General features: G+C 33.5%; 1 protein-coding gene across 4 annotated transcripts in view; it reads left to right on the top strand.

The window, feature by feature from the left end:
* The first annotated feature begins 690 nt into the window (after positions 1-690).
* LOC100750105 (paired box protein Pax-6-like) overlaps positions 691-26,256 on the top strand; it is a 154,277-nt gene continuing 128,711 nt past the window's right edge. The window contains exons 1-2 of one of the 4 annotated variants that reach the window (XM_033318868.1): positions 691-1,502; positions 20,193-20,316. In XM_033318868.1, coding sequence (XP_033174759.1) covers positions 20,304-20,316 — 13 coding nt within the window. In that variant the 5' untranslated portion in view covers positions 691-1,502; positions 20,193-20,303. The remainder of the gene's footprint in view (positions 1,503-20,192; positions 20,317-26,256) is intronic. The other 3 variants (XM_033318867.1, XM_033318866.1, XM_012381342.3) reach the window with 3 other exon arrangements.

Genomic DNA, 26,256 nt, shown 5'->3' with positions numbered 1-26,256 from the left:
TTTCTCAAACTCTTGCTTCCGAAACCTACAATCAAATTCAAAACCAAGAATTCTAATTGAAAATCTTCTAGGAAAATTCGTCTTTCAGTTCTTACAAATAATTCGAAAATTTCTTATACCGTTTTCCAAAATTAAAACTTTCTACGACAGGGATTTAAAATCACATGTACCACGAGAAATAGTAAATTTACAATGTATGAACTTCGTGTAAAAGTTAACGTGTAATGCCATATAACTTTTTATCGGGATTCCTTTTTTTTCAAGCTTAACACTTTGTAGTAATACGGCATGGAATATTCCGTGTTTAAGTGCTCTTAAAACGCTTATCTGCGGACAGCGGAGAAAATCCGACCACTACGAATGTCATGTCAAACGGGGAAGACAATAAGCTTTTAATTCGGTAAAAAATAATTCGCAAACAGACAGCGTGGCGCACAAGTAGGCAGTCGGTCTCCATCTGGCGCGAACTTATCGCACATACCCTTTTCCCAACTTCGTTGACGCGCATGCGCGTCATCGCCGTACCACGCGCCCTCGATGAGCCTTCCGCACGGTTGAGCATTTCCACCATTCAGAATCGATGATGTCACGAAGCGGAGCCAGCATCCCCACTGTCGGCCAGTTCTGAGGGTGGTGGTGGCAACGTTGCCCTCCGCCCATTGGTCCAACGTACTCGACGCACCAACACGAATCGCGGGGTCGCCAGCACGACCCAACGAGAGTCCGCAAGTCGTTGCGTGCCAGTCCGTGCGTGTGCTTTACCTAATAATATTTCCACGGCCAGCATTGCCCGCTAGTGCTCTCTCTCGTCGCTCCTCGCCTCTTGTTCTCCTTCTCTCTCTCTCTTTCTATCTCTCTCGCTTTCTCTGTCTCTCTTTCTCTTTCTATATCGCACGTTGCCTAACCCCCGTGTGTGTGGAGGCACAGGAGTTCTCTCTCCAGAGAGAGAGCCAAGAAAGCAGAAGAATCACGCTGCAGAGCAGCACGTGTGCTGCGCTCGTGCGGATCGTACGAGTCACCCCCGTCGCGTTTACTTGCTACTAAGCGTTAATTTTCCGCGATTATCACCGCGAGGACACGGTTTCACGCGGTTTCACTCGGTTTCACTCGGTTCGACAAGGTTTCACGCGGTTTGGACTCGTTTGATCGGGGTGAATTTGGTGTATAAGGACACGATATTTTGGAATAAGAAGATTGGGTTACATAAGCAGATAAAGGAGAGAGAATAGTAGATTGATTGGTTGAAGGTTTGTCGAACACGGTTTTCGGTGTTTGTTGATTGTTGAGTTTTGTCAGGGACGTGAGTCTCGGTTTCTTAGATAAGGGAGAGTTGAATAGTGGTAGGAAACGCGAGTGACTGTAATAGACGCGATAAGCGTGATTTCGTGAAGATTGTGCCAAAGTACACCGTGTGACGATACCACGTTGCTTATTCCGGATTCCTCGTGCGGCGTCCGAAGGAGGCTGGTCGGGAGATAGGCATCGGCCGACGGCAGCTTTTGGTATGTAATCACGTGACTTCGTTTGATACGAGTGATATTAGAATTAAGCGATGTTTCACCCAGTCTGCTTATTTTGAATCGATCGATTAATATTTTTCCGACTACAGAGGTAATTTTGTTTTATGAATTAAATACATAAATAATATAATTTAATATTAATATTAATATTAATAATAAATAATTAAATATATAGATAAATTAATGAAAACCAATTTAATAATTTATCTCTCCTATATTTTTCTCGAGAAGGTAATACATTAAAGTTAGAATCACATTTACTCGGTTCTTACTAACTGGTAAAAAATATTGTATAATGCGAAAGGGTTAATAATTCATAAGGGCTTCAGAAGTTTGGTATTTAGTTCATTTATTATTGTGATTATCTCCCTCAAACGTTATATTATTCTTTTGTGGTTTTGGACAGACAAAATTTATGTAAGATTGAAAGTTTCGAGATGTTTGTTATTTACTCTGCTAATCACATGACTTCTGTAATTAAGACTTAGTCAATCAAGTAATTTTTCTATGGTTTTGCTTTAATTTTTTGTGGAAATGAAATTGTATAAATGACCGATTAATTAGAAATTCTTGGAAACATAGAAAGTTTGTGCATGAAATGATATTTGAACAAATTTTTGATATTAAGTTTACATTAGTTAAGTGTTTTTGATATTGCGAATAACAAAGATATAGAGACTTTATGGGCCTATATAAGAGAAAGAGAGAACATTAACATGGGTATAAGATCATAGTAAATTTTTTAATTTGAGAATAGACTTGTAAATAAGAAAATATTCGATAAGATATGAAATATTATTGGCAGTTTTTCCGAATTCTCCGTTAGATTTTATTATACAGAAAAATATCCAAAATATGCTTTGATTCTAAATATTTGCAAAAAACAAAAGAACGTTTATTAAATGTTAAAGTTCTTACAGCCAGTGGTGAATCAGAAACGCGAAGTATGAACTGAAATCGTGAATTCAAAACTTTTATTAATCCTTTACGACCCGAGAAAAATTCGACTTATTATCCCAAATGACTCATACTCGACGAGATACATACTATCTAAGGATATTCGTAACTTGAATGTATTTTTAGATCTCTGTAGCCAATAATTAAACTGCTGATTTTTATGCAAATTTATATTTTCATGAATACGATCAAAAGAATAGGACCTAGACAGAAATTTGTTATTTCTGTCATTTATTTTTGCTAATTAATAAAAAGTGGGTACCTACTACATTTTGGATATTTTATATATTTTGACATATCATGCTCATGCTATGTATCTTTGTATGGAGGTATCTTCAAATTTGTCTAGATTACATGAAAATCCGCATTCTATTAATAACTAACATATATTAGCTACAAAAAGTATTTGCTCATTATTGTATTTATTAGAGCATTTACAAATTGACTAAATAATTACAGACAAGAATATTAAATTTCGTATCATCTGGTAATATTTTCATATAACTACAACAATTTTACACATACTGTGAAAATGAAATTAACGCGAATAAACGCATGATTAGAAAATAAGAATGTGTGTAAATAGCTTTTGTAGCCACTGTATTTTTGTTAGATTAATCTTGTTGTGTTCTTGGGATCATTATCGGTCCAACCGTTTTTCTTTTTTGTATTGTTTTCTTTAATTTTCTTTATTGTTAAGAAACTTCTTAGGTTTGGAGAAAGATGAAAGAATCGTTTAATATGTATCATCTCCAGTTGTAAGTGTATGCAAAATTATTTCTTCGAAAATTAAACATTCTTTTATTCGTTAAAACGAAGATCGGGTTGGGATATAAATATTTCAGCACCGCAACTGAATTGCGTATAAAAGAATGTGTTTTGTACGTTAGAACCAAGAAGTCTGAAATGAAATAGTGTTAAATTCAATTCGATATACATTATAGGACCACAAAGAGTTAACAATTTTCATATCATGTAGTATATTTGAGTTATTTGTTTTTAATCGAAATAATTGCAAACTCTAATTGAGACTTAAAATTATTTCATTTAAACCATTAATGTTAAATCGAGCAGTTATTAATTGATTGAGCAATGAAAATCTGAGCGTTAAATTGATTTATTACATGACTTGAGAAGTATTAGTTCAGTTGATTGAATTTTTACCCCTATTCGGAATTAGGGAATTTGAATAAAACTTCTTGTGTAACAATTTGCTTCGCTGAAATACAGTTTTAAAAATAACAAAAGTGAATATTTCAGTTGCATTGTTTAAATATCGCGTATAAATTTAATGAATAGGTAATTTTATTATTTATAGACACTCATTTAAATTAATGATTTTATTTTATTTGTACTACAAAATTATAAATTACACTTCTATAAACGTCAGTTATACATGCACTATCAACGAAAAAATTGAAATCGCTATTACTACTATAGGATACAAGATTTAAAGAAAAATCAGTTCAAAACTTTATTAGCTTAGAATATTCTCCTAGAAAATAATTACTAATTGTAGCTGTTAGTGTACATGAATATAAGAATGCGAAATTTTACAAGTAAGTTTAATCATTACTTCTACGACTTCCATTCAATTTTTTCTTTTTTTTGTTTTTTTTTTGGATACCTACCTGCTCTAACGTAAAATTCTTAGCATACACAATACTACCACACCAATATCCACAAGATCTAAATGAAATTCATATAATTCTTTCTAATAATAAAAATCATATCTGTTATCATATGTGTTAAATAATAATTAAACCCTCAATATTAATTACTTAAACAAAATCTTTATTACAACAATTACCTACATCAACTAAACTATAATTGTTTAACTCGTTAAGAAATTTCAGTCAACTCTTTACCAAATGATACCTTATTTAATATTACAGTCGCAGAGAAACGAAATTATTTCTGAGATTCTAAGTCTATAATTATGAAACAAACTGCATAATCAAAACTGTATGTGTTTATTAAATGAAAAAATATCTGTTCTTTTTCTGACTTTTACACCTAGTCTGGGAAAACCATATAGGAACATTATATCATATTATCCAAACTAATAATGGTAATATTGAAAATCATTAAATTCTTCGGATCTAGTGCAATTGACATATGCCCATCCACCACATCCTATTCACTTACGTAATTTTCATTTATTGGTTTACATCATATTTATCTTAACAATATACGTAAGAGTGATTTTCACCATTATTTTCTTTCTCCAGGTTCTCCAAGCTTTAGCTTTTGTACCTGATAATCTTTGTTTTCTAATTATTACTGTCAACAGATTTAATGACAGCTTATGGCGGTTGAGAATTCAATCTTTTACGTGACGATCTTATCTCGTGTGGTTATGTTCCAGGACGTATGAACACAATCTGCTTACTACTAAATACAAAGGCAAAAATGATCGACAACAATTTTTTAAACATAATTTAAATAGATGGTATTAATATATTTCTTCGTGTGTGTAACTTATTTACGAATGACCAAAGTGCTATAATACACTTTGAAAGTTGCAAATAAAATCGGAACGCTTGAAAACCCAAGGAATTTAATATTTAGCCGCATTATGCGTGTTTTACAATAAATTTCTATTGATGGATATTTTGATATGGCGGAAAGTAACGGCCCAATGGCCGTCGGCTTTTTTTAATTAGTTATGGAATTATTGTAGCTTCCATATACATTTTTAGGTTTGTTTCAAATTTGGTCAACATATAATAGTTAATCATGATAGTTAAACTTTATCAAATTTTTTTGTATAACGCATAATATATTCGTAAAAGACTTCTACGAGCGTTCAGATACTTTCGTGAGCCACTGTAAGCATATATTTATAGTTTTATAGAGTTTTCTCCTACATTTATATTATTTACCGGTACAATGATCTGTGGGATCTTACATAAATCTCACAAACATCGTATATTCATACAGATTTCGTTATATTTCATATCCACGGCTGCATTTAGACTTTCTACCAGTTAGTTCAATAGATCTTACAGAAAGATCTTCTGTACTTTGTTCGAATGTGTAAGCAACGGAAGGGAAACACGCGTGTGTAAGCGAGAGAAACGGCAAAATAGAGACAGTGAAACTCAACGTACCGTTCAATCACATTCATCCTTGATATAGCGCGCCTATAGAGCGCAGAATATACGGTGTATTGTGCCTTAAGCTGTATTATATGGTATGTGTATGCAATCTGCATCCTCGCACACGCACCTCGTATTCGCGTTCACCGCTGATACTGACTATTAAGCGGCAAGACAAGCGCGAGGGTTGCCTCCTTTCGCCACCGCACCGGCGTGTATTTAGCGTATCGCGCGTGCGAGCAGAAGAGAGTCACGTTTCTGAAAACCGATTACGCGCTGCGTCAGAAAACACGCGCCTTTCGATGCCACAAACGTGATACCGTTTAGCGGTGGAACTGAAGACTACAGGGGAAGAACACAAGTCAAATTTCCTTCTTTTTACAGGGAAACAGTTTTAAAATTGAATTCGTTGTTAGTTAACGACGTAAAATTATCACAACGCAGAATTTTATTCCACAGAGCTATCAAAATGTGTATATGGAATTCTAATTTCTGTCAAGCTGAGTAATTTGCCTTGTTATTGTTTATAACACTTTGGTCAAAACGTTGATTTCTTTACTAATTTTCCTTGTCTAATACATACAATGTATTCTTTCAACAGATACATTTGTTAATGAGTCTATATCTATCATAGTTCTATTTAACACACACACAAAGATGACATAAGAATCTTCAAAACGTTTTTATTTCTGAAGAGAATAAGGTAAGGTGAGAGTTATTTGATTGAAAAGTACATTTCAACGAAACTAAGAAATTTGCCTTGTAACTCGATAAATTCGGTTATTAACAATTTTTAAGCGATCTACACTTAAAAACAGGTTATTTCATTCGTTATATAAAGATGATATTTAAACAAACGTTATATAAAAATAATATGGTTCAACGGCCACAGTTCTCTTCGGATACATAACTTCTGTTCATCAGAAGTTTAACTATTCTATACAATTAATAAAATTTATGGACCTAGTCCAACTATAAATTAGTTTGTTAAATTAATGTTACAGTTATCAGTTATAATTATCACGATGTAAAATTTTAATTTAGCATAAAATATATTAAATTCTAAATTGATAAAATATATTGAATTCTAATACCCTTTTTTAATTCTCGGGTTCTATGTAACCCATAGTGATTCTAAACATTTGGTCATTAGTACATATATTTATAACTAGTGTATATTATATATGTACAATGGCTAAAATATGAATTAAAAAATATTTTTGTACATATCCCAAAAATATGTTTCCAACGAACCTTTATCAGATTTAATACATTTCATTTTCACGATATGAAACTTTTATGGTCATATGAAATTACTATCACATGAAATGTAATATAATTGAGCCTAATTAATTAATATGTAAATGCTATGATAAATACAGTGATGTGCAAATACATTTTGTAATAACTGCAGATACAGTAGTTTACAAAAATATATATTCGAAAACTCACCACAGAATTTTTTTTATATATTAATATATTATGTATTTTATAGTATATATAGTATTTTATATTTTAATATATTATGCCATTATATAAAACTTTCTGAAATTTCATTAGCGATGTAACGAGACACGACTATTATAATAATAATAGTAAAATTTTTGAAACCAATACGAAAATGTACCTACAAGTTACAAGACATTGTTGCAAGCATATACTTAGTAAAAATTTAGTATACAACATAAACAGTGATCTGAAACATACGATTAGTGCTAAAGATAGTTTTATTACCTGTACTGTTTTGCTTATTTATAGTGAATAATAGTGAATAATTAACTGTTTGAATATTTTAATGATTTTTACGAAGTGTATACTTTCCACAATTATGTTGTCACTTTTAATTCTCAGATATCCTTTAAACTTTATTAACATATTCACGATAGTCGTGTCTCGTTACGTTTCGTAATGTATACGTGAATATATACGTAATTACATACGAATATATAGCGAATATATACGTAAAAAGTCTCCAATAATGATCAAATACTTTCGTAAACCACTGTATATTTCGTCGAACAGTGTGTATCATCTGCCTGTCTGAGTGCTCCCGTTTCTCTGTCTCTTTCATCGCGTCGTTCGTACAGTATTATGGTGTAATTAGGCAATAGACTACATGACTCGACGCATAAACTCCGTGAAGCGAACGAGTCTCGTACATCCGCGGTGAATGCCTCGCGTACAAGTGTTGGACACCCCGCGGTGACATTCGACGTGCACATTGTGAACGTGCCTTTCCCTCGAGTCAAGGGTTCGTTGTTCGCCAGGCTTTTCTAGCGGTGGTTCTCTCAGTTTTCGACGCTTAAAAACTGTTTTGTGCGTGCATAGGTCTACCACGTTACGTAGACGACAGCGTGTATTGATTGTATATGAAGAGGTGATCGTACGATTTGAGGGTGAAAGAGATTCTACAACCCTTTATGGTCCATCTGTTTCGAACAATCGCATGCTCGGTTACTTAGAAGAGTTACTGCTGTTGGAAAATTAGGTTTTAGTTTAGTGTGGTACATGATAAATGAAAGTTTATAATGTACTTGTGAATGTGCGTAATGTAATAACGAAGAACATGATAAATATATAATATGGAATAATTTTAATGTATATCGTAGAAAATGAAAATATTAGGACCAATGATGTAAGATGTAAAACTGCTTTTTAAAAATAGCTGATAAGTTGTCGAAGTTTTGTTGAGTAAAATACATAATAGAAAATATCTTTTTAAATGTCAAATTTTCCTAATTTTAAATATTTCAAGAAAAAATTGAATTCACACTAATAATGTCAATGAAAATGAAAGTGTTTCGATAAACATGACTATATTGGTAATAGACTGCTGATTTTTATATATTTATGCGAAATTCAAATTAAATTCAGATAATATACAAAAGAATATAGAATATTCAGAGTAGTTGTTGTAATTTTTAATATATTAGATATTATATATTAAGTTTGATTTCTTTAGCTGGTCCCGTAAAAATATCAATTTACGAAAAAGTTTGCACTCTAGTAATGAAGAAACGTTTTAAGTACGTATGTAAGTAGAGATTTTTCTCTTGGAAGACTAGAATTGCATTAAAGTAAATCGTTTTACACGCCTGGAGAGGCTTCCATAAGATCTATAATCGTTTAACGGCCAGTTAACTATACATATTATTAACGTGTCGTTAAGCAGCCGTGAATATCGTGTAAATGATATACATATGTGCATTAACATTGATCAATGGAGCGTCCAGCAATTTATTACATACATATATAAAAACTACCATTATGGAAATAAATTATCCTAAATTCATTAACCTTTTGTGCTTTCCTTGTCTCGCGTGATGAACGAGGTGTGCGCTGCGAAATCTGTGTTTTCAGCATATTTATAAAATAACGTAATATAAAAGTAACCATGAAAAATATATTTTAAAACCACCTTTTTTTCATTTGAATGTTATTTGTTTTCAACTATAATAATTTTTATTTAATAACATAGAGTAAATTAATGTCAGTTGACATGGTAGTGAATAAAACGATATAAACAAGAATATTATTATGCAAGGAATTTAAAAAGAAAAGAAAATAGTTGAATGTATATTTTCGTACTCTAGTTCTTTTACCACATCAAAGTCCATAACAAATTCGTTGCTAACTTTTATTAAAAAATAGATATATTAATGTTGCATAGAAATGTTATTACAGGTAGTTTTTTTATATTGGGTATGTTATACGTATATTTCTGCATATTGTATATGTGTATTCTTTAGAATTTTGCATCTACAAATTTTTAAAAATTTTTCTAAAAGCAATACTAGTAAGTATTCTAAAACTTTTAAACGCCCACATATATATGAAAGTACAATGATGTAAAAACAAAATACATTAGTACTATGTATTGCTTTCAAGACCAAATTTTAAAAATAACTTAATAAGGAGAAAAATAAAAGACAGACTAGATAACAATTAATCCTATGCAAGATATTTCGCTTAACGAACAATTTTTCAGCTGTTTGCCGCCAAGTACCTAACAAAAAACAATTTTGAACCAAAATTTATCAGTATCGAGTATATAATAAATAGTCTCAATATAAATGCATAACATAATATTTTAATTTTATTTAAAATTATTAATCAATAAAGGTTCCTATATAATACAAATTATCGAAAATAAGAATCTCTAAATTCCATCCATTGATGCAAATTCATCTCCCTTTCTCCAAGAAATTATTAATTAATGGCCGTGAGCGAAATAGAATGGCGACGGAAGTCAGTGCGTACAGGAGCGCGAGCGAGCAGTTAATTCCTGCGGGTTTGCTCGTGTATTACGTTGTGGGGGTAGATTTAGAGTGCGTCGCCGTGTTGGTTTGCTGGTGGTGATGGTGGGTGCTGGTGCCATTAACAGTGTTTCGTCGGAAATGTAAAGCATAATGCGCTGCTAGCTCGTGGATATGGAACCTATTACCACCCGCTTGTATAATGCGAACCTCTACCGTTATTTCGCGTTGTTACTCCGAGTTGAAGAAGTGGAAGATCTGTAAAATGTAGATCAAGTTATTGTCTTGCCTATTTATCATCTACAAGATTTATAAAAACGTCTTTCAATTTCTATTAAGAATTTGAAGGTTTACTGGAATCGCTTTCATTCTCAAGCTTTGTTTATTAGACCTGCCTTCTTTAGTTAAAATGTCTTATCTATCATTTGTCCATAATCTATAACGGATATGTATAATTTAGTAATCTATATACACTAAAAGTCACAGATTATAAAGTAATGTGGCGGCACTCGACCACGGAAATTTCCAACGGCTACGCGACACAAAGCGCTATATCTTCAAAGCGCAAGGCCGACAGGCCTAATGTACCATCGATATCCTTATGGTTCTTTCGCCGAATATTCGGAAGAATGCATACGCGGCAACCGTCGCGGTCTTCTGATAAACGCGCGCGTAGTGGGGATATCGAGGGGCAACAAAGGAAAGAGCCTGTTTGGTTTTGAACCAAAAAGATTCATTCTGCCCCAAGCTGCGAAGTGCGAAAGGTTAAGCGAAACCATCACAATTAGAGAAACGGGTTATTGACTCTTGAGAGTTCAATGTTAATCGTTACTTGTTATTAATCGTTGTTAAACGTTAACGGTTGTTCATCGTTAATCGTGGTTAATCATTATTTGTTGTTATTTGTTAAGAGTTTAATAAACGTTATTGTTGAAAATCAAGAGTATTTCCTGTGGATACCTTCACCGACGATCACCTCAGTAATAATGTAGTATCGTGGAAATTAAGATATGAATTTTTTCCCGATTACTGACAATTTATTAATAATGAATTGAATATACAGATATTAATTGGACAGAAAACGATGTTTGTTTAACAGAAACTAAATGCGATACTCGTATCTATCTCAAATAACTTTACAGTTATTTGGCAACTCTCGTCACAACGAATGTAATACACACACTCTCTCTCTCTCACACACACACACATACTAGCAACTCTAAAAACTCTACACACTGACAACTCGATCAACTCTAATGACTCTACTCTTCGATGTCTCGATCAACTCGCAACACATCCACTTTTCGACTCGCATACTCTGACCTCTCGGTCACCCCTCCTTGAAACACGAAACCGTTCTTCTGCTCTAACGTTGTTTGTTGTTTTTCTCATATCTCTGTAAGAACTAGGTAACTTTAGTCACATAGGCGCTCTTAAATGTAACGAACCATAGAAGGACGACGTACACGGTTTTTTTTATTTTCAAGCGATCTCTAATTCAAATTACTTTACGATATTACAATAATTTAACGATATAATAACAATAAATAATAATAAATATAGTATACAATTTTATATTTTATATATATATTTATAATATGGAAATTTATATTTTTGTCAAAATGGTTAAAGGAATATAAATAATCCAAATAGAACTTGTTTCGTGTATACTTCGTGTTGGATATTTTATATATTTTTCATGTTACGTACATTCTAAAAATTTTTTACATCTTTAAATCTTCTACAAATGTATAAACACGTAGTAATAAGATTAAAGACTTAATCTGATCAATTAAATGTATAAAAATAATATGAATAATAAAGGAAAAGATTACATACGTCTGATAGAAATATTCAATTTAAGCTTCTTTTCACTATACTTTTTAAAATCTTGGGTCAAGTTTTTGATTAGTGACGTTTGGACTTAATGTAAATCGACAGAGAGTACATAGATGCTGATAGACTGTGCGCTGGAGTTTACTAAATCGACAGCTTGGCGTCTTGTAAACACAAACCAGCGCGATCTTGTTTGCGCTCAGTCGCGCATAATCCCAGGTAATCCTCTTGCACAATATGCGAGTGCGATGTACTTTTTCTCCCTTTCCGCCACACTTTTTCCTTCATTCTCTTCTTCCCCCTTTTCCATACTCTTCTCAATCTTGTTATAATCCTCTGTCTCACATTTAGTAGTATTTTTGTCTCTCGATGAAACGATAGTGGAAACGAAACGCAGAAACGAGCGAAACAATTTCTTTTTGTCTTCTTTCATTTCTTTTTAAATTTTTTATTAAAGAATAAAAACCTGCAATTATTTCTGAACAATGCGGTATCTACATTTTAATAAATCCGAAGAACTTTTCTATATAATTTGTTAATACTAACTAAAGGTTTGAGAACAATTCCAGAAACGAGAAAGGAAATATTTAGCCTACCAGGTACATAAATGTTTTAGGTTGACTTAGGTGGAAAAAGCACGATCAAACAAAAAGACATCCGCTACTGTAATGGATTGGATTGTACGATAATGTAACACAACTTTTAAATTATAAATTAAAATAAAGTTTATCAAGCTTATAGGCGTATGTCATTTATTTTTTGAGAACTAAAAATTGATCATATATTCAAATAATGAAATTCAGAAATTTACGAGAAGTGAAGTTCATTAGAATGTCACTCAAACTTCCATATTAAATCTATTTTCCAGGAATCATAACAGCTATAACTCAAACTAATCAAGTTACAGTATAAGAATTAGTATCTTAGTTTAAATGATTTTATAATCGTTGTACGTAACCAGAACACTTAAAAATTTATATTTTTTAATTACTTAGTTTAAAAAGAAAAGTTTTCTTTAAGATGTAGTGTTAAAATGTACTATCTTCCTTTCAAACAAAAATTAACTTTCTCCTAATAAAAATTTTTGAAGTAATTATTCTCCTTGGTTCCTGATATTTTCTTTTTTTCGTCTCATTTAATATCAAAATAACAACAAAGGACAACAATTAACTTTATGATTAGATTGCGACTCTTTATGTATTTATGGAAAATTTGAATGCGCACAAATATACAGAACGTATACAATATACAAAAATGTATAAAATGTCCAAGGTAATGTATTTGTTATATATAATAAAATAAAACTCCATTTAGATCCATTATTTTAGTTATGTCCATAAAAACACGAAATTGTATAAATATCCGTAGTCTATTTATGATAATAAATGAAACCACTACAACAAAGGTAATCTTCGAACAATCATCGTTTTAGCTCGCAAGTGTATTCGCTATAAACAGAGTTCCGGTTGGTAAAAAGAAATGCACAGTGTCTCGTCGCTTGTCCCGGAACCAAACGCGTAATGCCGTGCTTTGTGAGCCGCGATGAGATAAAAACACGAGAGTAATGAACTAATTAGGACGTAATAAATCTTGAAATCGTTATTTTTTGCTATAGCTGTCGAAGCACGCAAGCGACAGAGGGAAGTCGAGTTTCAATGGAGTGAGAAGCTAGTGCAACGTGAAAAAATGAAACGCAACCACGGTTCATTATCGTCGGCGACTTTTATTCAGGACGATCGCGAGAATAAGGTGAATGAATGATTTAACGCTGGTTACCGTGAATAAGACTGTCATCGAAAAGGTGTTGATGTTTTAGAGGAAGAGAAGTTTTATGACAGAATAGTGTTAGATATTGATATTAAAATTCTGTTTGTAGTATAATTTTAGTATAGTTTTCAATAAATGTGACAAGCAGGTGTCTTAACTGTGGACCAAAAATAACAATTATTTTTGAAACTTTTACGATAAATACTACAGATTTACCAAAAAATTAAATGATTAAAAAATATTAATTTTTAAGTGACCAAAAGATTATAAATGATCAAAATTTATTTGGTTACCGGTAGCGACTATCACTAGTAATTATTGAATGATAATTAAACAGCGCATAATAGATATATATCTAATGTAATTTTATATCGTGTGTGTGCCAAAAAATTTTAACACACACGCATAACAAACCTATAATATGTAATTTAATCAAAACTTCAATTCTTCAAATAACTTCACAGAACTTATAAATACATCGCACTCACAAATCTCATACAATGATTTCAGTCATCTCAGCCCTCCGTCTCCATTTTAACATCTTCTTTATTAATTATAATAAAAAAACAGTGTACAATACTTTGAAATTGATAATTAAACATGTAATAACATTATATCGCTAAAAATCCGCGACATTGTCGAAGGGTGAGAATCACCCTGACTTCTTTGCGATTGATCAAGAACAGCGAAGTTACAGATGGAGTTCTCCTCTCACTGTATCCAGATCGATCCTCGTTTGTGCGCTAATTATCGCGTCACTGTCGCCACTCTCGACCCCTTCGCGTTTCCGGATGATACACCATTTCTGTTTTTTCGCTTTAATTCCGCCACTGGCTGACAGGTTCCAACAGACGATACATGTTACACGTGTTCTGTTCAGAAGCGACGCAAGGAGGGTAATTACAACACTCGACATGTCGTCACGTTCAAAATGAAGAAATACTTATGTGTACACACGTTTATATGCGGCTTATACGAATGTATCTGTGTATCTAAGCTTTTAAAAAGGGTTTTCACGTGCGCAGAGGAACGCATTGTGCCCTTGAGTTCTCTCATAGGATGCCGATTCTTTTGCTCAACAAGTCGTGCCTTTTCTAGAGCCACGGTTGTTCCGCGATCGAGCCAATTAGAACGCAGGGACACCTTTTCAATGTTTGTTACACGCTATGTTACGGGAGGTAATTATGAGACGATTCTCCTGCCATTCGGATTAATGAACGTCTATTAATTAGGCGTGAGAGTGATGTTGATGAATGTAAATTATTATCATTTTAATTTGTTCAAGTAAGCACAAAGGAAATTTCAAACATACATTTAAGTTCATAACATAACTATTTACAAATATATAAATAAAATTGAAATTATTCATATATAGACTATGTATGTTTGTGCGTTTATAAGACATTGGAAACTCAAATGGTATAGAAAATAAGATAGTAAATAAAGTAAATGGCCTACAGCTTCTTTACACGGAGTAAAAGATGTACCTGAATATTTCGAGAGCGAAACATGCCTTTTCCTATTAAGCATTTGAGATCCCAATGGAAGTTTATTTCTGTTTACATGAATATGTCAGGTTTGTCGGGTTGGCGCTGGTTCTTGGGGCGCGTTGTGTTTCTTCATAAGGACAAGCCATTCGTTTTCCTTCCCGATACATAATGTTAAAATTAAAGGTTTGTAAGTATGCCCACCACCTGTGAACCCTGTCATTTAGATTTACTTTATTGCTGGATGCCTTCAAAGAATTGCAATCCGTTACAACAAGGAACTCTCGTCCATGCAAATAGTATCGGAAATGTTTAATAGCGTTAACTACTGTTAACGTCTCCAACTCATACGAATGGTATCTGCATTCAGCAGGGCTAGTTCTTTTACTATAATATTCCACTACTCTGTTTTTTCCTTCAACCTTCTGCATCAGAATAGCCCCGTATCCATCTAAACTGGCATCGGTATGTAATTCTATAGGATATTTAGGGTCAAATATCATCAACACTGGTTCATCGGTGAGAATTGATATTACTTTTTGTGTTATCTTTTCGTGCCTATCCGTCCAACTTATATTTTTATTACTGGAAGTAAGTGCATCTAAAGGCTTCATTATTTATGAAAATTTTGGAACGAATTTTCGGAAATAAGAAGGCAAACCAATAAACTGCCTGAGCTGCGTAACGGTCGTCGGAGCGGATAAAGCACTCAAGGCTTGTATTTTACCCGGGTTTGGGGCGAACTTCACCGTTGCGAATAACATAACCCAAATAGAGAAAGTTTTTAGAGTTTTTAGAAAAGAGCATTTAGAGAAATTAAAAGAAAATCCAGCGTTCACAAGGGTGTTCAATACGATAGCGGTAATTAGTACATCATCCAAATATACAACTACGTACGAATAAGGCCTTAAGAATTGCTCTCTGAAAGACGGACGGTGCATTTTTCAACCCAAACGACATCGTTATGTATTCGTATTGCCTGTCTGGAGTAACAAACGCTGTATACTCCGTGGAATTTGGATGAATAGGAATTTGATGAAACCCGCTGGCCATATCCAAGCAAATAAGGTACTTAGCTTTCTGCAATCTCGCGATTTGATCCGCTATTAGAGGTAAAGGATACCGATCCGCAATCGTGTTTTTATTTAATTCTCTGTAATCCACGCATAGTCTCTCTGAACCATCTTTCTTTTTAACAAGTAATATGGGGCTCGCGAAAGGAGAATTGCTGGGCCGTACAATTTTCGCCTCTATTAATTTGCTTATTCTTTCACGTACGAGTCTTCGCTCTTCTTCACTAAGTCTATAGGGACTTCTTTGTACAGTGACGTTAGAATCTATTAATCGTATCTCTAATTGTCCCGTATTAACGCGAGCTCGTGGAAAACCCGTAATAAATGAGTCTTTGAATTTTTCAAGAACAGAAATCAACCAGCTTTTATCATTCCCTACAATATCAGTGTCGACATCATTAATATTGATCTCGTTTTCTTTGACTTTACTAAACGCACTAATTATTTTTGCTCTATTAATAGCGATGCTGTTTTGAGTGACATTTACATCAAAACCCTGGCTCAAAATTTCACGACCAATCATTATATCATATTTTAAGCGACTATCAGCAAGGACATGAAAAGTTATCTCCAATGTAAATCCATTAACACATACTAAAGACAAAATTTGCGAAGTACATTTAACACAGGTATCTCCTATTCCACGCATCATTACTGTATTAGTCTTTCTTTTACCGGAAAATTTCAATGCCACGGATTCTTTAATTAGCCCCTGAACACTCAGCCCCTGAGTCGAAGCAAAATGGATACGACTCACTCAGATGAATTAATTTACCAATGGAAGCTTCCGTTACACAGGAATCGACCCGTTTCTCGTTTTTGGAGTTACTGCCTCCTTTCGGTGTGCTGTCGTTATTTTTCCCTTTCCGCAACATTGGGCAACTGGGCGCAATATGACCCTCCTCTCAACACTTGAAACATGTCACCTTCGATGTTGCGGCTGATTGACTATCGTCCGGGTTTCATGTGTTCCTCTGTTTCCCAAATTTTATCCTTTTTTGACACTCCATCACTTTATGTCCGAGGTTACCACAGTAGTGGCACTTAATCCGGTAATCCGGCGGCTTATGACGTTTAGCTTCAGGACCCGCAAAAAAGTTGTCTGAAAAAGTCACCGGCCTCTTCTTTGCGTAAGAGAAAGCTCTCATTGAACAGAAATTGATCCTCAGTCTTAATATCACTTGTAAGTGCAACCCGTTCAAAACGCTGATCTTGCGAAGCCAATTGAAAAAGTACGGAAGCGTTGATCACCTCAGCCATAGTTAAATTTTCCCACCTCACCTTCAGGAAGGAACGGAGTCGAATACCAAAAGCTCCCATGGTTTCATCCTTCAGTGGTTTTTCATGAGCATCTTCATAAACGCTGAGGTAGCTATTTCTTTACCACCAAAACGCGCAGTATAAAGGTCTTTAAATTTTGTCCAAGTAATATCTCTTCCAACGAGTACTTGCGTAAGCCATTGTGCTGCTGAACCTTCTAGAGCACAACTTAAAGCAGAATATAACACACTGTCTTGAAGGGATTTTCTTTCATGATCAGATTTACAACTGCACACCATGCAGCTGGGTCAGAACCCGCGATTTCAGGATTAAACGCGGAAGCGATAGATTCTTCGTTTCCGCACCCGGTTCTGACACAAGCGTCCGTATTAACTCACGCATGATTGTTATATGCTCTCGCATGGACAAAAACGGCTCTGATCCGGGTTTCTGATGTCGGGTTTGTGTTTCTTCATAAGGACAAGCAATTGTAATTGTTCAAAGAGGTTTATATTTACAGTGATATGTACAGGAGTTGTTCAACAAGGTTTAACTGTGTAACGTAATAAGTCACTCTTAAATAAACAATGTTCTTAGGTTCAAACGAATCCACGGTCAACGGGATAACTCTTTGTACAATTGGATATGTGTTAAACTCGAAATGACGTTTGCTATAACGTACGGTATCTTTCAGACTGACCGACTGACGTTGTGTAAAACTCTCCAAGGTGATCATAGGAATAAAAGACTGACACGTTCACACTTGTCAATTGCATATTGATCAGGGTTATCAACAAAATTCCAGGCACCGTTACTAGATAGACTCGCGTAGAGCCGTTATTGCTCCCGCCTCGGGACTTTTTTGTTAATACAACGTGTGTCCCTCAACATTGGTACTTCTACTGTGAAATAAAACGTTCATACCGTGACCGTGGCTACGTTCGGTGACCAGTTGTGTCACCTTAACCTCAAGCTCACTGTTATAATACTATAATGAACAGCTAAAACAAACAGTTTAGCTCAAAGTATTGGGAATCTTCCCAAAATTCCAAAAGAAAGACCCGTTATCCCTACATCTCCGACAAATATGTTTATATATGTCGGAGATGAAGGCACACCGGAACTTCCCCCCTGGAACCTCGGGAAAATCCGTACAATTGTAATTAAAGTTTACAGTGGTAATAATTAATTAAAATAATTTGTGATAATAAACTTGAGCTCAAGGCGACCATCCGTCGCCGAACGTAGCCGCGGTCAACGGGACGGACGCTTCGTCTCACAAAGGTGTGGTGTTATAGTATGACCCTCATTAAAAGAAATACCAATAGAGGTACTCGACAGTAAAACATTCCAACGGTTCCTTCGGATGTTGATGCACTTACACAACCCAAGTTCAGTTAGCCTGAGGACCCGCTATAAAACCTGGGTTTTTTTTGGTAATTAAGATTTTCAAACGGACAGGCAGGCTTTGTCCCAAATTGACCAATTGACAGCGACGTCAATTTCCCTTACTTTCGGAACGAGGGCTATACTCGACGAATCCGATGCTCTCGTGTCCTTAGACACACCCCATCATAGTTTGCCTCTGTGGCATCATTGGGACTAAATTGCATTCTTTCTTGAGATCTCATCGACGAAGGGAGTAGCGCCTTCCGATCAGTAAGTAGTACACGTTTGAGTTAGAGCAAGTATATCTATCATCCCGTTGACCGTGGATTCGTTATCGAATCTAAGACCAACGTCACTAGTATCGCAAGTGCCCAACGACCGCTGTTGATTGTCGCGTTGGTAGTGTTCACTCTCGTGTTAGCAGACCGTACCCTTGTGATACCACAACGATGGCCAATTCCACTGAAGATTTATCAAACGCCCACAACTCTACTTCTGACCCTTCTCCGACATATAAATATGTAGATATAGATATATTTATATGTATATATGAATATGTAGATATATAAGTGTATAAATTAAATATTATCACAATATTTTATTATTAAATCACAAAACTCGCAAAACTAATTAAAAATGATTAATTCAAAGGTGCGTTTTCCATAATAATTAACATCTCAAAGAATTCGACATCAAAATTGTAAGTGTATACAATAGATATATGTAAATACATCACAGTATATAAATATTTTCTGTCTTATACAAATAATTACAGGTTTTTATTAACGTTAGATATATCGAAATCTACAACAGCTGTTTCATTGTGGAATAGACACTTGTCGTAGAACACCGTGTTTTCGATTATTTTCAAGATAGTGAAACCACACTTGCGTGACTCGCAAATGAGAAGAATTTACACAGGTGTCAGTGATGCGAACACATTTTTGAAAATAGCGCTGGTCTAATCTCAGAAGTCGTACACGGCACAGTTTTAAAAAGTCTTTACGCGTGTACAGAATTTATTACAGTTTTCGTTCTACATACTTATTTTTACGGTATTATAAATTTGCATTTATCATCTTTATATCAGTTATTAGAAATTAGTACAGTATTATTATCGTATTATTAATTAGGATATTATATTATTAGTTACATTGTTAATGTAATATACAACTAATATTAGTTATCTACTATTATTCGACATTAGATATCTTTTTTATTTACTTAAACTTCGGACACTGGCCCATAAGCAATACTAAATATTAGTTATTATTAACTATTAAATAAAATATTATATATTCATGATTAAAAATTAATTATCCTTAGTTATTTATTAATTATTATTATATCCATTTCAAAGTAAAGTAACAAATATAAATCCAATAATTTGAATAATTTTTCGAATTTCTTTCCAACTACATCGATAATTAAATAAATTCCTTAATAAATATTTTACACGAAAAGTTATGAAGTTTGTCGTGGAATTGAATGTGTTGTTGGTGATCAAAGTGAAGGTGATTTGAAATAAAAAATTTAATTGTTTCAGTGACCGGAAGTGCCTAAAGGCCCGAAGATTCTGCCTTCGCAGCAGCTGGGCGCTGCGGTCGCTCCATGGCCGGGCGCCACCGGCCTCCTAGCCTCTGTCACCGCTGACGATATGGCACACAAAGGTAAATTTCTCCGTTTTCTTTTTTATATTGTATTATATTATATTATATTATGTTATATTATATTTATATTATATTTTTATATTTTTATTAATTTTTGTTATTATGCACACAATAATACGTAGAAGTATAATATTACATATAAACAATAATAAAAATTAATGTATCTCTTATTCCAATATATGGCGGATGACCTTTAGACAGCACTATCGCTTTAAGCCTTAATGACACTCAATTTGTTAAATTTTGTATTACTGTACCAGAAATTTAACTTTTCTTTCGCTATTCTAAAAGAACATTATTTAAATATTTTTTCGAAAAAATATGGTGATTTTGAATCTTCCTTCTTAGATAATTCCGTAAATTTATTTTTAACTTTTAAATTTAAGTTATAAATTTTTATTATATCGTGAATTTAAATTTTAATTATATCGTGAGAACATTTATAATAATGAATGTTTTATAAATTCTCTAATCATCGTAAATAGTGTATTTTATATTTTATGCGTAATGTTATAAAACATAGTTATTAACAATATGTTATTATTGTTGAGAATATGTGGATTTTAATAGCCGAAATAATGTTATAGGATTACTAAATTTACACTTGGAATTCATATTAGAATAATTATATATTTATTTGATGGACGATTTCTAAGATATTCATCGATACACCCTTGCACGCGCCTCAACACTTTCTTCCATACCCAACTGTTAACCGACTGAACAGTTTACATTCATCTGTCTTCGAGACGCCGCGCCACACATACCTCCACACACTGATATTCACATAGAAGTATTACTATTACGCATCTAACCTATCCTAGCACATAAAATTATACATATCTCAATAATTATTATTTAACATAATATATTAATAATAAATTAAAATTTATAAATTTTTACTAACTATACATACATAAAATTGTACATTTGTAAAAACTACATAAAATTATACATATCTCAATAATTATTATTTAACATAATATATTAATAATAAATTAAAATTTATACATTTTTACTAACTATAATAATTCCTAGATTTCTATCGCAAGGAAGAAAATGTACCTATGCAAAATATATCTTCTTTAAATATGATTTTTTGAACGATGATTTTTTAAATAATTTATTTGATAATCGAAAAGGTAATAATCATCTTAATAGTAGTAGAGAAATTAATTTCACTGATTATATAGACAAAAGTTTTATTCCGACAAATATCGAATAACAGAAAACAAAGAAAGAAAATATATATCTTCGTTGAAGGAATTTAATTCACGTTTATTAAATTCTTCTCTCCTTTATGCACCTATGTCTTTTACTCGTTCATGCCTTAAAAGGTTATTAAAGAGGCGATTATAACAAAAATATTTGCAATCGGGTTCACTGCTAATTTTATAAAAATAATTTATTCATTCGAGATAAATACTGTTTACATTTTCAATTAAAAGATAAATATACATATATGTATACAGACTATTAATATACTAGAGTGCAAATGTAAATAATAATGTTTATAAATAGGGTACAATATTGAATTTTCAATAAAATATTTTCTTATAGCATACTTTAACACGAAAGATCAAGTATCATGTATGGTGGTCTCTACAATTTTTTATTGAATAATTATTCAATTATTTATGCGAGTACATAATGAATTTATATGATTCAATTATTTATGGGTTTATAATGAGTTTAAATAGATTTAATCAGTACTAATTCCAAACTATGGTGACCATAAAAAGTATCCGTACAGTAGCCAATTTATTAATTTACAACATTCTAACAACCAGAAGACAGTACATAATCTTAGAAATCTCCGAAATGAATTTCACAAAAAACACATTACTATTCGCAAAATAATACACACACATATATATATATGTATGTCGGAGATGAGAGGACACCGGAGCCTTCCCTCTGGAACTTCGAGAAAATCCGCAACTTCGGGAAAATCCGTAAAATTATAATTAAAGTTTACATTTGTAATTAAACAATTTGCCGTCATTCTGCCCAATTGTACTTGTTTGCGATTTGTGATAATAAACTTGAGCTCAAGGCGACCATCAGTCGCCGAACGTAGCCGCGGTCAACGGGACGGGCGCTTCGTCTAACAAAGGTGTGGAGTGATAGTATGAATCTCATTAAAAGAAATACCTATAGAGGTACTTGACAGTAAAACATTCCAACGGTTCCTTCGGATGTTGATGCACTTACACAGCACAAGTTCATTCAGCCTGAGGACCCGCTATGAAACCTAGGTTTTTGGTAATTAAGGTTCTTCAAACGGGCAGGCAGTCTTTGTCCCAAATTGACCAATTGACAGCGACGTCAATTTCCCTTACTTTCGGAACGAGGGCTATACTCGACGAATCCGATGATCTCGTGTCCTTAGACACACCCCACCATAGTTTTCCTCTGTGGCATCATTGGGACGAAAAGTCATTCTTTCTTGAGATCTCATCGACGAAGAGAGTAGCGCCTTACGATCTGTGAGTATTACACGTTTGAGTTCGATTGTGTGAGCAAGTATATCTATCATCCCGTTGACCGTGGATTCGTTATCGAGCCTAAGATCAACGTCACTAGTATCGCAAGTGCCCAACCACTGCGGTTGATTGTCGAATCGGTAGTATCCATACTCGTATTAACAGACCGTACCTTCGTTATAACACAACGATGGCCAATTCCAATGAAGATTTATCAAACTCCCACTACCCTATTCCTGACGCTTCTCCAACATATATATAACATACACACGTATAATATTTATTCGTACAAGATTAAGTTCATGATAACAAAAAAGAGATAAGTTTGAGTACACAAATATAACAAAAATTGTCTTATTAACTATGAAGATATTATTGAAATTTGTTACTGTACGAATACTTTCAAAATCCGCTATAATTGTCAACTAAAAATATGCTAATCTCAAACACAAAACAATATGTATTTCACATTAACGTAGAACCAATTATTCTGAGACGAAGATCCACCTGTACGCGTGCTCTTTCACGCCAAATTTCCTGCTATACGACACTATAGTACCACCCCAACGTATAATAACCACATACAAGGCATTTAAAGCGAAAACTCGCGAAACTCGCGGCACAGTGAACCCCGGCAAATTATACCAGCCTTACAGAACAAGAAGGAGAGGATGGTCCAGGAAACTAGGAACTGGGAAATAGCCGTGAGGCCGAATCGAAACGTCCGAGAATCAAGAGGGAGACGTTCGGTTGATGGCTAAGGCGTTTAACCCCATTAGTCCTGAATGGAAGTTCACCGTGGTCTCTCTTTCTCCTTGTCTTTCCAAGTTTCCCCCGTTTCCTCCCGTTTGCTCGAGCTCTCTTAACACGGAAGGGGGTCCAAAGAGGATGAACAGACGACGTCTCAAGGCTTTCTAAAGCCGACACCGAGGCTCCTGCCCTGAAACTGGCTGCTCACTTCACGTATTGATTTCCATTCTCTTACGCTTTACAACGTTCACCCTTTTCCGCGAATTCATCCCCTTCCATCCGTCAAATGAAAATCGACACTTTAAAATGATCGTATAGAGCGTTTGTTATTGTGAATTATCTGTGATCAATCTATTACGTGGTGAAGAAAAGCGTGACGTGAGAACACGTTTTTCGTAAAACAATTAATCTTGCAAAAGTAACGCTTTTCCTACTTGCTCAAGAAGTTCACTAAGGTGAGAAGGTATACCAATAACATAGTCAGTCGCAAAAGTCTATATACATCTCTTAAATACTGCAATATGTAAAATAACATTTAGGTGAAATATATAATATTACGTACATAAAAATTATATATACAGTATAATAATTTCTTTATATAAATAATAAATAACATATTTTAAGTGAAACACACATGTACCTTTGCTTAGTTTACGTTCTTTAGGCGCCTTTATAAAAATGTAAATTTGTATAAGCATCCGCAGTCTGCTAATAAATAAAATAATTTTTTCTTCAATTCCTACAATTCTAATATAATAAGTCAGCTAGTACCAATCTTTTTACGGTATCCTTTTTGCGGCAGGAGTCTCAAAGTGACGTGTTAAATGGTCGATAGGAATTAAATCATCGAAGAATCTACAAGTGAGCGAGCGGGAATCTGCACGGTGCTCGAAAATCCACGAGTTATCTGACCGAGTGCGGCTCAGTGGGGTGTGTAGCGTTAAGTTGGCGTTAGCTCATCGAATCGCTTCGATGGGAACGACGTCGGCCGCGATCCCACCAGACGAGGGTTTTGATCGATCGTACGTACAAATCGTGTTTCCGGTTTCTCCTCGTCACGGGAACAAATCGAGTTTCCTCTTTTTTCCTATTTTCTTTCTATCCTTTTTTTTTTCCTTTCGTCCTTTTTTCGTTGGCGATTGTTGTTTACGCGATTCGATAGCATTTTTTCCAAATTTAAAACTTGTTTTGCTTAATTCATGTTTAACAATTGCGTATCGTGGATTTTTAACTTTCGGTATTATTGGAGCATTGTATTAATCTTTGTAATAATTTCGGTTATATTTACAAATTATTATTAATTATTATATGTTATATATAATATTAACTTGTAATAAAGTTTAATTTTTTTATTATAAGTTAAAATAATATTAGTATTTATTCATGGACTAGTGCAGGATTGCAATATAGTAATTTATCTATTTTAAATATGGCTTTGAAATATGCAACACAATTCATGAGAAATATGATATACTATATGTATTGCATAAAGGACACAATCGACTAAATTCACATCCTAAATTTTTATCTATAACTTAAACTTCTTTTCAAATATTAAAAAGCAGTGATGATGTATCAGTGTAACTGAATTTTTAAATAAAAATCTAATAGCAATTTTATTAACTTTCATTCGCTGTTATTTCTTATTATTAGAAATTCTTCGTTTTTCAATCGAAAGAAAGAAACAAAATGATACAACATGCTACACGAAATCATATAATAGAAAGTGTCAATTTCAGTTGTAAAATGTATCTCCACAGTAACTATATCTACCTATTATGTTTGCATCTTGGAAACACTTTGTTTAGTTAATTAGTTTAATACACAAGTTTAGTTAATTTAATGAAATATACAATAATCACCTATAAACGCTTGTAGGATGCACTAGTAATAAATACCTGTAATACAATTTATAAATGCACTAAATAATATTAATTAGTGATTTATTGTGCCGAGTAGTCTGAAAAAACTTATTATTACGACTAAATAGTCAATTCTTTTGTAACTCAGCTGTCAAATGAGATAGTTGTAACGAATAAGGTGTTCGCGGGGAAATGCTATCGGATTTAATCAAGTTTTTAGGATCATACAAGTATAGGTAGCCCGCGTGAAGGAACTCTGAGAGTAACGACGAGGACTTGGTTCTAATTTCTGGGTGAGAGTTTCGAAAGTTTGACAAGTCCTCGTGTAGTTCACGAAACCGAGACTCCATAAATTCTGTCATTAATTTGCTAATGGTTCACAATGTTAGCAGCTCTGCTAACAAGCTCCTAATTTTACGTCAACTTTACACATTCTTCACTTCCATGAATGAAAAGGATAAAATGAAATACCACAAGATTGTACAGTAAAGTAGGTATGAAATTATGAAATTCATGCAAAGACATTTGAAAATATATTTTATGAGATTGTTTTTATCATAAATTCTTTAGAAGGTTTTTCAATTTCCATTCTTTCTTTTTTTGTGACATAGATTCTTTTTGTAGAGTTTGATACTATTTTCCAATGCCAAGCCATAGAATTTTTGTTCTGGGTTTCATTTATGTGTATTTTATTGTTTGAAGAATGGCAATTGTTCACCTAGTGAACAATATGGACAAACTTTCTGTGTCTTGTAAAATTATAAACTTGTAAAGTTGCTTTCTTTGTTATTCTGACTTTAAAAATATTACATTATACAAAAAATACCTTTACACAAGTTTAA

This window comes from Bombus impatiens, unplaced genomic scaffold, assembly GCF_000188095.3.
Source record: "Bombus impatiens unplaced genomic scaffold, BIMP_2.2 scf_0129, whole genome shotgun sequence".
Lineage (NCBI taxonomy): Eukaryota > Metazoa > Arthropoda > Insecta > Hymenoptera > Apidae > Bombus > Bombus impatiens.
The sequence above is the reverse complement of the archived record's forward strand: the minus strand, read 5'-3'. Positions and strand labels throughout refer to the sequence as shown.